General features: G+C 42.5%; 1 protein-coding gene across 1 annotated transcript in view; it reads right to left on the bottom strand.

Moving 5' to 3' along the window:
* Positions 1-12,794, bottom strand: part of znf407 (zinc finger protein 407) — a 145,260-nt gene that overhangs the window by 38,394 nt on the left and 94,072 nt on the right. Inside the window, exons 8-9 of the mRNA XM_071206044.1 lie at positions 4,762-4,765; positions 3,764-3,942 (exon numbers count right to left, since the gene is read on the bottom strand). Of these exons, the coding sequence (XP_071062145.1) occupies positions 3,764-3,942; positions 4,762-4,765 (183 nt within the window). The remainder of the gene's footprint in view (positions 1-3,763; positions 3,943-4,761; positions 4,766-12,794) is intronic.

Raw genomic sequence — 12,794 nt, 5'->3', positions numbered from 1 at the left:
TAAAACAAGCTATGCTCTGACAGCATCAGCACAATGAGCCCCCCTGTTAATCTGACTTTACATTTTAGGGAACACAATTACCTTTTTCATTAATGCCTATCATGTGCGAGCAACATAAGGACGGTGACACAAAGACGCAGGTTCATCACTGGCGCTGACGCCTTGATGTCCTGTAGGTGTTTTTCTCAAAGAACTGTGATGCTTTGTTTTTTTCACATATTTTCCTGACAGAAACGTGTCACATATAACACATTGTTATTAGAAACAGATGTTGATTTTATCGTCGGTGTCTGTGGGTTCTTTCACAACGTCGACACAGTGTCATATGCGCCGGGATACCAGGACACATTTGCATGACACACACACCTGTCGTCCACAATGCAACACGCCGCGGTAACACAATACGCAAGTAAAACTCAGGAGAGTAATGTTTCATTACATGATGAACAGAAGGTGAAGGCGAGGGAGGGGAGCCGGGGAAGCGCGCAGATGCATAACTTAAGTAAAAGCCATCCAAACCCATATTTGTTTGCAGATTTGTTTAATAAGGAAAAATATATGCAAACAAATGAATTTGCCCGTGGTTGTAACTGTGTATTAAGATCATCACTTACAAGGCCAGGTCTCCTCCAGCCCTCCACAGGAGCCATCCATCATGCATTATTAAGGAAAATAGAATCTGCATAAGGCAGAAACAATGCCTCCGAGAAGTTTATTTATTTATTTGTTTTATCTTTTTAGGGCGCTAAGCAGCAGATCCAAGTACTGAGTCGCTGTTAGCTAATTACAAAGCATTTGATCGCTATGCCCCCAAGACGTGCAATTATAACCTTGGTTGAACATAAGGGAAATGTTTCACAATTTAAAAACGTAGGATAAAGATGCTCTGACAAAGCTCACCTTTGTGTGTGTGTGTGTGTGTGTGTGTGTGTGTGTGTGTGTGTGTGTGTGTGTGTGTGTTTTTAATATAGTTTTTAGGTACTGAACAGGACAGGAGGCTGATTTAACAAAGCCATTGCCCTGAAACCACGGCTGACCTCGCTGGTGGGAGATAGCAAAGGAAGAAGGAAATGTACGATTTCCCAAAGCTGCTCCAGTCATAGGGTACGGGCAGCATTTTAACTAGAAAGAAAGCAGAGGGGTACTTTAACAAAGTCGCAGCACTCCGAGCTACCTGTAGCCCTGTTTCTGCTGCAGTGCTATCTCAGCCGAGATCTCGACGCCACTTCTCCCGGCGTATCTCTGTGCAGATCGCACAAGGAAGACTATTGTCATTAACATTTTATTAAAATGTGTCCCATCAGCAACATTTCTCTCCGCACACATCTAACCTCCTTTTCCCCCCTCTAATTCTAATCATCATTCCCCTCCATCACTAGCTGGGTCTAATTCCCTCTCTTCCTTCGTTTGCAAAGGACCTCTGCTTTCATCCTTGAGAAGGGGCTTTAATTTGGAAGTGCGACGCTGAATAAAGAAGGGAAGAAGGAGAGCGAGAGGGAGAGGGTGATATGGAAAGACAGAGCGGCGGTGGAGACGTTCGGGTGTCAATCAATCCGGCGCAAGGGGCTGTAAGAGACTAGTGTGCGTTTGATCTGTGTCTTTCAAAGGGGGAACAGCGGGAAGGGCCATCACAGATGATTTGCTTCTCGCTGCTGGCCCTGGTGCCACTCTGACAGAGAGCAATCACAAGCAGGTTAATTCAACATCTACCTTCTTAATCTTTTCTCCCCCTGTCTCTTTCTTTTGGTCTCGTTCTGTCTACTTAGATAAAACACTGCTCTTCCTGCTACCACCCCCACCTCCTTTTCCCCTGGTTTGAAAGAGAGGGAGAGATCACAAGTGTACTTTCAATGATTTTCCAAACCACCTACAGTTTGATTGCTTTGGTCTTAATCAGGTTGGGTTAGGGTTAGGGCCAGAGTTTCTGCAGTCCTGCAATAGTATATTTACGTGTTGCTACAATGAAGTCACATTTTAAGGATGCTGTTATGCATTGTCAAAAGCAAAGTAGGATCTGTACATTTTCATCTTCTCGGGTTAGAAACACCATAAGCTGTATTTTGAGTTAATTACTTTTGCTGTCATTCTTTGGGTTCATGTCTGTGGTATGTTGTGACCAGAATATGAAGTAGAGCATCATGATGACATCTTGAAAACATGCTGCTTAACTTGACTGAAGGAGAAGGATATGTTTTCCCCGGATGACTGAAAGACAAGTTCCAGACAAGATCTGACCTTCACTCATAACACTGAAAACTGAAACCCATACTGCTTTCTTAGCTGTGTGGAATCACAGTAAGATAATAGCCACCTTTAAGATGAGGCCACAGCATTGGCTTTGACGTGGATAGAGAAGTATCCTTCTTTACTCTGGATGATTATAGTTTTCTTAACAAGCCACACAAAGGTGGACAACATTCAACAAAATGCATCTTATTCTACAAAAGGTCAGCTGTGCATAAGGACAAACAGAGGTTGGGGAAATGGTAGGGGTGAAAGGGTAAGAAGAAGCGTAAAGGTGTGCTTTGGTTAAAGGTGAGAGGGTATGGAGAATATGAAGGAAGAAGGTGTTTTAAGAGAAGTTGAAGGTAAAAAGGTTGCGACGAGAGGTTAGGACATGGAAGTAAAGAAGATCAAAGACAGAAGTTGGTCATTGAATTGGAAGAAAATAAATTATACCGACAAAGAATAAGCCAGATTGATAAACTTTTCAGAGTCAGCACAAAGACACTCCATTTAGTTTAGGAAATAAGAATACAGCCATTTTCCAGAAATGTCCCTGCCTGGCCTTTTTCCCCATGGTGCTCTATTCCTACTCTACTGCTTTATGTAAGGTCAAAGGAATAACAGGATAAAGGCTGTCCTCTCTGCTCCCCTGAAGGACAAGCACTCTGGCGATTGGATTTGGTGGCCTTCAAGGACAAAGGAGGAACACTGGGATACAAAGGAACCAATAGTGGAAGAACAAGATTTCATCTGTCTCCGTGGCCTGAGTGAGTGGCAGGGATGGCTGGACGGGCAATCTTCGAGTGCTGCCTCTTTGTGTCTGGGTGCCCTCCATCAGCATTGAATAGCAGGGCTCGAAGCATAGACGAGAAACAAGCTCAAGGATTCTGGAAGATCTGACCTCTGTGGAATGATAGCGCCTGGGCAGGGGAGTTGGGTCCGCCAGCTGGTCGAATACAGTGAATCCAAACGTTTATTTATCTTTCGGTATACTGTATGTGCGTGCGTCGATGTTTGAGTTCAAGTTAAGAATCAAAACGAAGAAGTTTCGAGAGGTAGGTCAGACAATGGAAAGTTACATGGTCAAAATGGCAGAAACAATGGGAAAACACGAGATAGACAATATGTTCCAAGCTATCCTCAACATAGGAACTTAAAGGTGCACTTCCTGATTTCCTCCGGCACCTTCATAATGTTCAAAAAAAAAAGATTGGTAAAGAGCAGCAACAGCAATAGATGATATATCCTTACCTTTAGTCCCTAGAAGCAAAGAAGCACAGGAAACTCTGGATCCTATATTTCCCATAATATACTCAAACGTTGGTAGGAATGGGCAACCCCCCCTCACGGTTAAACTCAGGCTAGACATTCCTGTAAGCATGGAGCTCCAATGCCCTTCAAACACAAACGTTCTGAGGACTGTCATCAAGGCAATGCTCTAAATATATGTCTTACTCCTTAGAGACTTCTCATTAGGGATAAAGGTGAATTTTTCTATGAACAGGGATTCGAGAGTAGAAATCGAACAATTAGATACCTGCATGTAGGTAGGCAAGGTCTGGATTCTCAATGTCTGGGTGGCTCTCCTTCAGGTGGTTGCGGAACTCCATGGGTGAGTTGGTGGCATGGATACATTTGGGACAGTTGTACATCTTCACGCCCTCGTGTTTGCCCGTATGGAGAATGTGCTTCCGGATGTTCTCAGCACAGTTAGATCTGGGGGAGACAAACAAAGATAAGAGGGCCTCATTGCTTTTTGGAATAGATAGAAACATAAAAAAAATGATTAAAAGACGAGAGTCATGAGGGAGGAAACACGAAATAAACCACTTGGCAACTTTCCCCAGAAAGGTTTGTTTTACTTTGTGGCAATGATGACACACACTCTCAAAGCATTCATTGCCTAAATACGCCTCTTGAAACAGACCAAGCGACACACGGATAGATCGGGTTGGATGTGTTGGTGGTGACGGTAGCAGTGGATGAAGCTCATTGTGAGACTGTGCATGAATCTACAGGCCTGCTAAGTTCGCTGTAAAATCATCTCTTGAAGAAAAGGGAGTTAACAAGTGTACTTTCAATGACTTTTCAAACCACCTATAGTGTAATTGCTTTGGTCTTAATCAGGTTATGAATGGGTGAATTCCTGCAAGTTTATTAATGTGTGGCCACAATGAAGCAAATTGAGAGGAAACTGTAACGCATTGGTGAAAGCAAGGCGGGATATATACTTTTTTTCGAGGGTAAGAAACAACGTAAGGTTTATTTTTAGATCATTCTTTTACTGTCACTCTTTTGCTTCATATCTGAGGTGTCCTAAGACAGCTGTTATGCATGATGTATCTTTTAGTAATAGTATGAAAGGTATAGTAATATTTGTGTGTGCGGGTAGGAATGTGTGGGTCTTTGGGCGGTTCAGATAGGGCAGTGAGCTACTGCAGGGTGTAGGATGTAATGATGTCAGCTCAGAGACTCACACACAGCCCTCTTCTGATTAATGATGCTGCCTGACCTGCTCACAGGCTCTATCTAAACCTGCCTACAGACACACACAAACACACACATGGGGTACTGAAGAGGCAAACATGCACATGCATTCATATAAACATAGACATAAACAAACCTTTGCCAACATACAAATCTCTGATATGACTTCACGGTTGCAGATATACAGACATTAATCCATAAACACTTACACACATGTGCACAAGAAAGCACATAATGCATCATGCAAGCGCAGCATGTGCAGTGTAGGACACCGTTTCATACACACACATAAACACACAGCGTCATGTGTTGATGGATTGGGCACTCGTGCTCAGTTTGGACCTGACATTCTCGGACAGTATAATACGCAATTACTCTCCCTTATCACCTTGGCCGGGACAATAAAGCCTCACAGTGCCATAGCTCACGCCAGCCAAGGAGAGCATTTGTTTTCACTTTTGCAGAGACACCTCTCTCCATCATGGGGCCCCAAGTCCAGCCCAGATCCACTTGGGGCCTTACAAAGAAAAAAGGAGAGCCCTCACTGGGTTCTGTTGATGTTGTATGAAAAACACAAGCATTTGCCACTGGTGAACAATGAGGGCTCTTCACAAAAGTCAACACTGGAGTCGGTTGGGGTATTTTTTTGAAGTGGTTACTTACAGTAGTGTAGGAATGTGTGTTTTACCAGTTTATTGAATTAGATATATAAAGAAATATCTAATTCATGAACGTTTGATTTATGTTGGAAAAGGTCATGCTAGGCTCAACGAAAGTGAGGTATTTGGATTTGGTTTAAAGTTAAGCAATACTTGTCATCCTTTAAAGGCCCTGTCACACTGTCCCGAAGTTGGCACCCGATGGACACACGAATATGGAATTGTGAATTTCGCACGAAGATGGCCCCGAACCACACACGAAGGCAACATTTACATTACATTTAAGACATTCAACTGCAACGAAAGTAACAAACAATTATGTTAAAGTACTATGATACTGTACTGATATTTTCAGACTTTGTTCTTTACTTTCTCCGTCTTTATATGTAGAAAATATTACGTTTTCTCCGTAATGTTGTTTCCATAGCAACAACAACTTCCTGTCAACTCTCCTTCAAAATAATATATTATATCCTTTTTAGTTTCACAGTAACACAAATTGGGTTATTTACATAATATGAAATGTTCAAATTCGGCTGTGATCGTAGCAACATCGGGCCATTCGTGAGGGCATCTTAAGCCATCGTATGACCGCCGGTGGAGTCTCTCAGGCTCCGGCAGCAACTTCGTGAGCGGTGGCAAAATCTTGCCGAAGGACCTTGCAGAGGTTCATTTTCGTGTTGAATTCGTGTGTCAATTTTGCCCTTCGTAAGGTCATCGTGAGGGCATCTTGTTATCATCGGTGCCATCGGGCATTCGCCCCGATCAGAGTGAATGTGAATGCACCGATGATAACACGAAGATGACACGATTTGACAAGATGCCCTCACGAGTGCCTAACGAAGTTGCCGCTCATGAAGTTGCTGCCGGAGCCTGAGAAACTCCACCGGCGGTCATACGATGGCTTAAGATGCCCTCACGAATGGCCCGATGTTGCTACGATCAGAGCCGAATTTGAACATTTCCTTTACCGTGTGTCCATCGGGTGTCAATTTCGGGACAGTGTGACAGGGCCTTAAAGGTGGGGTAGGTAATTTTGGAGAAACCAGCTCAAGTGCGCTAGAATTTGAATATACACAGCCGGAAGAAATCTGCCACTTCCTTACAGAGCCCCTCCTCCAACACACACGAGCGCGCACATGACCAATGAGGGCACGAGATACGTTTGTGCACAGATGGAAGGCTGACAGGCAGGTAGGCCATCCAGTTACTTTAGCCGGGCCGGCTCAGATGATTGGTCGTGATTTTTACAGTACTACGGCTTCCACAGATGACATTTTTGCACTTAAGATATTCATTGCTATCGGGATGTTAAGAGCATTCCATGGAATATAACAAAAAGTGTATCTCGAGCCGGTTTCCCAAACTTACCTACCCCACCTTTAATTCTGAAATGATATGCGGCACAAGAATACCTGACTAAATATTATATTTATAAAAAGAAGCCCCGGAAAAAAAGATGCTTAACTTAGGCCGAGTATAAAAGTAATATACATTCAAGGTCTTGTAGGTTTACATCAATGCCAAGTGTAAGGAGTGTGAAGAGCTTTTAAAGTATAACTGAGATTTCCATTGACTTGATATTTACACATATTCTCAATCATTTAGCGAACAGATTGGCACACCCTGTTGTGATTACAGCCGTCATGCACAACTACAACAGGTTCACTGACAAATCATAGCAACATCTGCTGACTGTTTTTCTGCTTAACGAAAACAACAAAGAGACCTAAGAACTTAAACTGTCACGTGCTCATAAATTACCGCAAATCAAGCTGCTTAAATATGCATTTATTTTTTTACTAAAAGTGAACTGATTTCTTATGCGAAAGTGGGAGCATACATAGATACAATTTGTAGCGGAGTTAAAAGGTTCTAAAGAGAGTGCGGGTGGATTCCTGGGGGGGGGGGGGGGGGGAGGGGGAGTAATTGTCATATTAAAACAACACAACGTGCATTTAGGAGTCAGCAGGTGTCACAGTTAGTGAAAGCCCACACCAGCCCTCCTACTATACACCGTATTAATTAGTCCAACACTGTTTCAACTTCCTCCCCCATCCGCGCACTCACCATGGGAATCAGCCATTCTGATGCTCGATGGATGCATCACCCCTTCCCCTAGCTCTTTCTGTGTCACCCCCTTCATTTTTAGCCATTTCCATATTCCTCCTCCCAACGAGTGTATGGTAATGGAGGGGTGTAATTGAGAGGCGCTTCGTTAGAGGAGATTCAAATGTGTTTCTTTGTGTGTGTTAAGGAATTGGGTGTATTAGGATCATTGGTGCCATTTGGATATTTGTCTGCCAAGGAGGCCCAGATATCATCATTAATGTCCCCCCCCCCGCTCATTCCTCCCTCATCTCTCCCTTCACTTTACAAGGTCACACACCTCCCTGGCATTGACGGTGAGAGTGTCATCCTCAAAGCCGCCATCGCCTCCAATTGAAACTCATTTTAAACAGGTAGATTGAAACATGAATAAAGCGGCATTCGATAAACAATAATAGCCATGGAAGGATGGCAGGAGTCAGAGGGTAGGTATCAATTAGACCGCTTAAGATGTAACAGTGACTTTAATGAGGAAAAAAAAACCTTGTCATTGTGAACAATATAAATGATTCCTTAAAAACTGGAGTAAAGAAGTTGTGCAGTTTGCATAAATAGCTGCAGAATAGTCAAATAGACATCATTAATTGACAGCCCAGGACTCCCATTAGAATATTTTTACTACTATTCCCCAACTATAATTATCCCTTCTCCATTATCTATCACTGTCTAGATAGCAGATGAGTGGCATGTGATAGATCATTCACTCCCTGCTCATTTACATGCATTTTAGGAGCAGCCTAGATGGAGATCACATTGTATCAAGTGGGAACCATAGATAACAGTACATATGGATATTTTAATAGTGGAAATAGGATATATATGGAGCAAAAACTGTCAATCACACAACTAATTCATTTGTCTCAGACCTAAATATGTCTTTAAAACGGCACCATATTTGAATAAGTTTACATTTTCAGGTCATAGGTCATCTAGTCCCTCCTTATCGTGGTCAGGCCACCAGAGACGTCAGGGTTTTTAAACATGTATTCAGAGAGTAAGCAGGGGTGGAGGCGAGGGCCCTTGAGGCTGTCTGGGGCCCGCACATTCAATTCCTCATCCTCACATTAGAAAGCCAGCGGGGCGTTTCCCCCAACCTCCCCCTCCTCCCACCCCCCTTCCTCTGCCTTCAGGACCTTTCAGAACCCCTGAGGGCCACCAAAATGTTAATTGGGCTTCTAATTTACTGTTTCATTGGCCCCCATCCGTAATGATCATTAAGTATCAGTATGGGAACAATGGGGCCAGGAACATTTTCGCTTTACGGTATCTCTGATTCTGGGGTGAGTCTACCGTAGTGGTTTGATATGGGACCAAAGTGGGACCTCAAGGGAAAATAAATCAGACATTTTCATATTTGTTCATCTATATTATCAACCCTAAAGCGTTTGGCGAATAAGATTACCAAGACATTTGAATACAATTCAATGAAATGCAGGTTGCTAGGATAGGAGGTTTAGTATCACGAGGTACAGAATGTCTGTCACAGTACATATGGAGTTTTGTGCAAAACATCTGATTGTGATTCCAAAATGTATCCGTTGACTACAGGCAGTGAGACAACACTAAGGCTGCAGCCACACGAGGACAATAACGGTCGTATCTGCTACAGTTCTCTATCAGATAGACGGTTCGGCCACACGAAGCCGACATGGAAACGCAGACAACGATAACGGGTCCTAAGGTGGCTAGATCTGCGGACGAAACGCACTGGGGGGCCAAACGGCTCCGTGATTACACCCTGTTACGATCATTTCCTGCTAACGATGACGCAATAGCCCCAGTGTTTGGAGCCAGGTCCCGGTATCTCGCAGGCAGTGCAGCCAGCAGGAGCTTCCAGCTAGATTTGATCGATATGGACATCAACGCGAGTGAAGTCTAATCGGACAGGAGAGGAGACACGCAGCTCTGCATGATAACCTGCTGCTCCGCCCGCTGTGATGGAGCGCTGAGCGGAACAACACACACACACTTCAAGTTAGATCGTCACCCTTAGCTATTTTAATTACCTCTCAAACTGCCTAAACTAGTTATAAATATGTTTATTTTTACTGTCGGGTCACTCATTACTGGATCAGCCAGCTGCATGAGACCACGGATACTGACGAGCTGTCAGGAGAGGGGGAGGAAAAGAGAGGCTCCGTCCTCCGTGTATTATTCTTATATTATTATATAGAGTCGTTATTCATTTGTTTTAAAGCTCAATACATAACAAAGAAGACCTTTGACTGGCACTTTTCTAATTTTGTCCGGAAGATTTAAACTTTGACGGACATGTTGACCGGCGAAACCCCACCTCTGCTGCTAAATCCAGCGCGGAGAATAAACAGAAGGGCAACCATGGCAACCATGCATGTGTGAAAAGTCTTCTCCGCTGCTTTTGGTGTATTTTGTGGCAGAAGTGCAGCGCCACTTACAGGCCCGGCATATGTACTACAGCGTCTCCAGCGGTTCGAGCTGTGTCGTGTGGACGGACACCTTTCTGGTGCCTATTGCGTGTGGACGTTAGACTTCTTTGATAACGATTTCGGTGCCTTTCCGTTATCGTCCTTGTGTGGCAGCAGCCTACGAGCCTGATGTTTGGCAGGTCTATTTTTTCTAGTGTTCAACATCTTAATTTAGCATGCTAGCATTTTCTACTTACTACTTCACAAAGTACAGCTAAGGCTAATTGGAAGGTCATGTTTAGGTGTATTTTTTACTTACACGTAAAAACTTTGATTGGTGCATGATGAAGTGTCAGAAGATAGTCACAGCAATGTGCTTGAAGTCAACATGAAGTCCTGTATACAGTGCCCTGGCAATCAATCCGATTGTTGATGTAGCATTTCACAAACAAATCTGACAACCAAGTAGTGACTCTAAAGATAAAGTCAGTGCATCACCAGGATGCATCCAATAGTAGTAGTAGATATTTCAGTCTGAACCAATGTGGTAAACAGACCATTCATTGGCCTAAAAACAATGTAGTTGAACTCTGAACTCATATTACAAGACAAGGGCAGTCACCCCACGCACATGACACCTCCTCTGAATACCTTGTATGCATCATAAATGAAACGTCAGTTAAAATCTCCCACACTGGTCGATCCTTAATTGATATTACAGAGAGGTACTTCATGATAACTTTAGGTACAAGGTGAGTTACTCCTGTGACAATTAGGAAATAATAGCCTGACTGCAATTATTACGTCCCAGCATTTAATGTTTTCAGTAAGTCGGACTGCGTATTAAAAGACTTGTGAAATGAGCAGAGCGCTTCACTGCGGCGGAGCAGGTGTAGCAAGCTGCCGAAATGACTTTGTCACAGAGGGGAAAAAAGGAATGACGAGTACATCTAAAACCAATGATGGGTTTGAGATCGTTCCCTTTCACACTTTCACGAGGAAGAGAGAGACAGAGGGAGGGAGGAAAGGGGAGACGGAGGGAGAGATAGAGAGAGATGGAGATGTGCAACGCCAGCCAAAACTTTTTCAATTTCACCGACAATTTCCTGTGTAATTACTGATCTGGTTTGATGGTGTTTTAATGACAGGAACCTGCCAGGGACATTGTGTGTGTGTGTGTGTGTGTGTGTGTGTGTGTGTGTGTGTGTGTGTGTGTGTGTGTGTGTGTGTGTGTGTGTGTGTGTGTGTGTGTGTGTGTGTGTGTATGTGTGTGTGTGTGTGTGTGTGTGTGTGTGTGTGTGTGTGTGTGTGTGTGTGTGTGTGTGTGTGTGTGTGTGTGTGGAGCCGAAGATGACATTAATGTCACATATAGACATATTAAGATACAAATGTATTTCATGTAATAATATACTTTTACTATTACTGCCATTTGCTGGCAGATACTTAATCATTTTTTTTTACATGTTTCACTTAATCTTTGAAAGGCTGCTATAATTATTTTTGTATTATTGTATCCTTGCTTCATTATTCTATGCTGTTATATTTTCTTTATCTGTTCTGTAATAGTGCTCTAACAATGTTAATATCCCCTAAGGGTTAGGGTTGAATAAAGGAATTGTGACTCTGATTCTGAAATATAGGTAGGCTACAATTTAAATGGTTTGGAAACGTGTGGCAACATTTTACTCGATTTATGCAACTTAGGTTGTTTATTATGCATAACTTGCAACTAAAAAAAAGGTGGCATATATTGCTGCAACAACAGCTACTGTATTAACAGTTCTTAATTCGCTGTGAAACTACACTATCTACATGTAATGAAAGCAATTTGTGTGCTTGGTTAGTCAAAACACTGCAGATGTGTTTGTATGTGAAATGATGCATGGGAGTTCAGGTGTTAGCACAGAAAGGGTTTGTGTCAATTCAATTATTAATATCCCTTGAATCTGGAACTATTTGTAAAGTGTGCTTATAGTCCTGTGGTCAATGTTCTGTTTGTATTTAAACACCAAAAGTAGTTGAACTACCATTTATTTGTTAGGATGAAATGCTGGATACAGTTGTAGTCAAAAGATAAAGTATAAGTTGAGTTTTCAAACTGTCAGTTAACTGTAACTTTAAAAGGCACGACTCTTCAAGATATAGACACTTGATTCTTAATGGTAAAAGCATGCTCACAGGGTCAAGGTAGTGATGGCAAAGTTTTGTATTTAAACATTTTTCAAATGGCAGACCAGAGTAAGGGGTTAATTTATTTTGCAGTCGTAGTTTAAAACCTGCAATAAAAAGCTCAGGCTGTTTTATAGAGATTCTAACCTACAGAACATTGAAGACGTTTTTTTAACGTGACAATCAGTTGACTCTTGTTGTCTCCAATCTTTTTTTAATACAGCTTTAGTGACATTTCCATACTTTTGGGCATAACATGTGAAATATAAGATACTAAATAATGACAGAATGTTGTTTCAGAGATTCAAACCACAAACATGTTGACATTAGCAGTGGCCTTGTGTATGAATCAAACAGCGTCCGACATGGTGGTCCCTTCATGTGCAGCTGCATGGCAACATTTGAATGCGTGGCTAAATCAGTGGAATTGACACATGTCAACACAGGACAGAAATTGGAGGTTCGGAATAGGAAATGGTAGCAAACAAAATGAATTATAAAAAGCCAAAATGAATATTTATAACAGGATTCTTGATCCTTGGGCGACTGCCAGACAACGGTTAAGAACAGTATTTGTTTCACTATCCCAATTTCCAAAAAAAGCGCTCGTTATTGACAGCCTATCTGAAAAATGCAATTTCCCTAAGCGACAGAATGACATGGTGAAATGATAACTGAAATTAAAAATCTCAGATTCAGTCAGCCATACTGGTACACATGCCTATCACTGACAGCGGCATGTCACACTGATGTGCCTGTG

The sequence above is a fragment of the Pseudochaenichthys georgianus genome, chromosome 16, assembly GCF_902827115.2.
Source record: "Pseudochaenichthys georgianus chromosome 16, fPseGeo1.2, whole genome shotgun sequence".
NCBI classification, from domain to species: domain Eukaryota; kingdom Metazoa; phylum Chordata; class Actinopteri; order Perciformes; family Channichthyidae; genus Pseudochaenichthys; species Pseudochaenichthys georgianus.
This window is presented reverse-complemented; position numbering and strand designations above follow the sequence as displayed.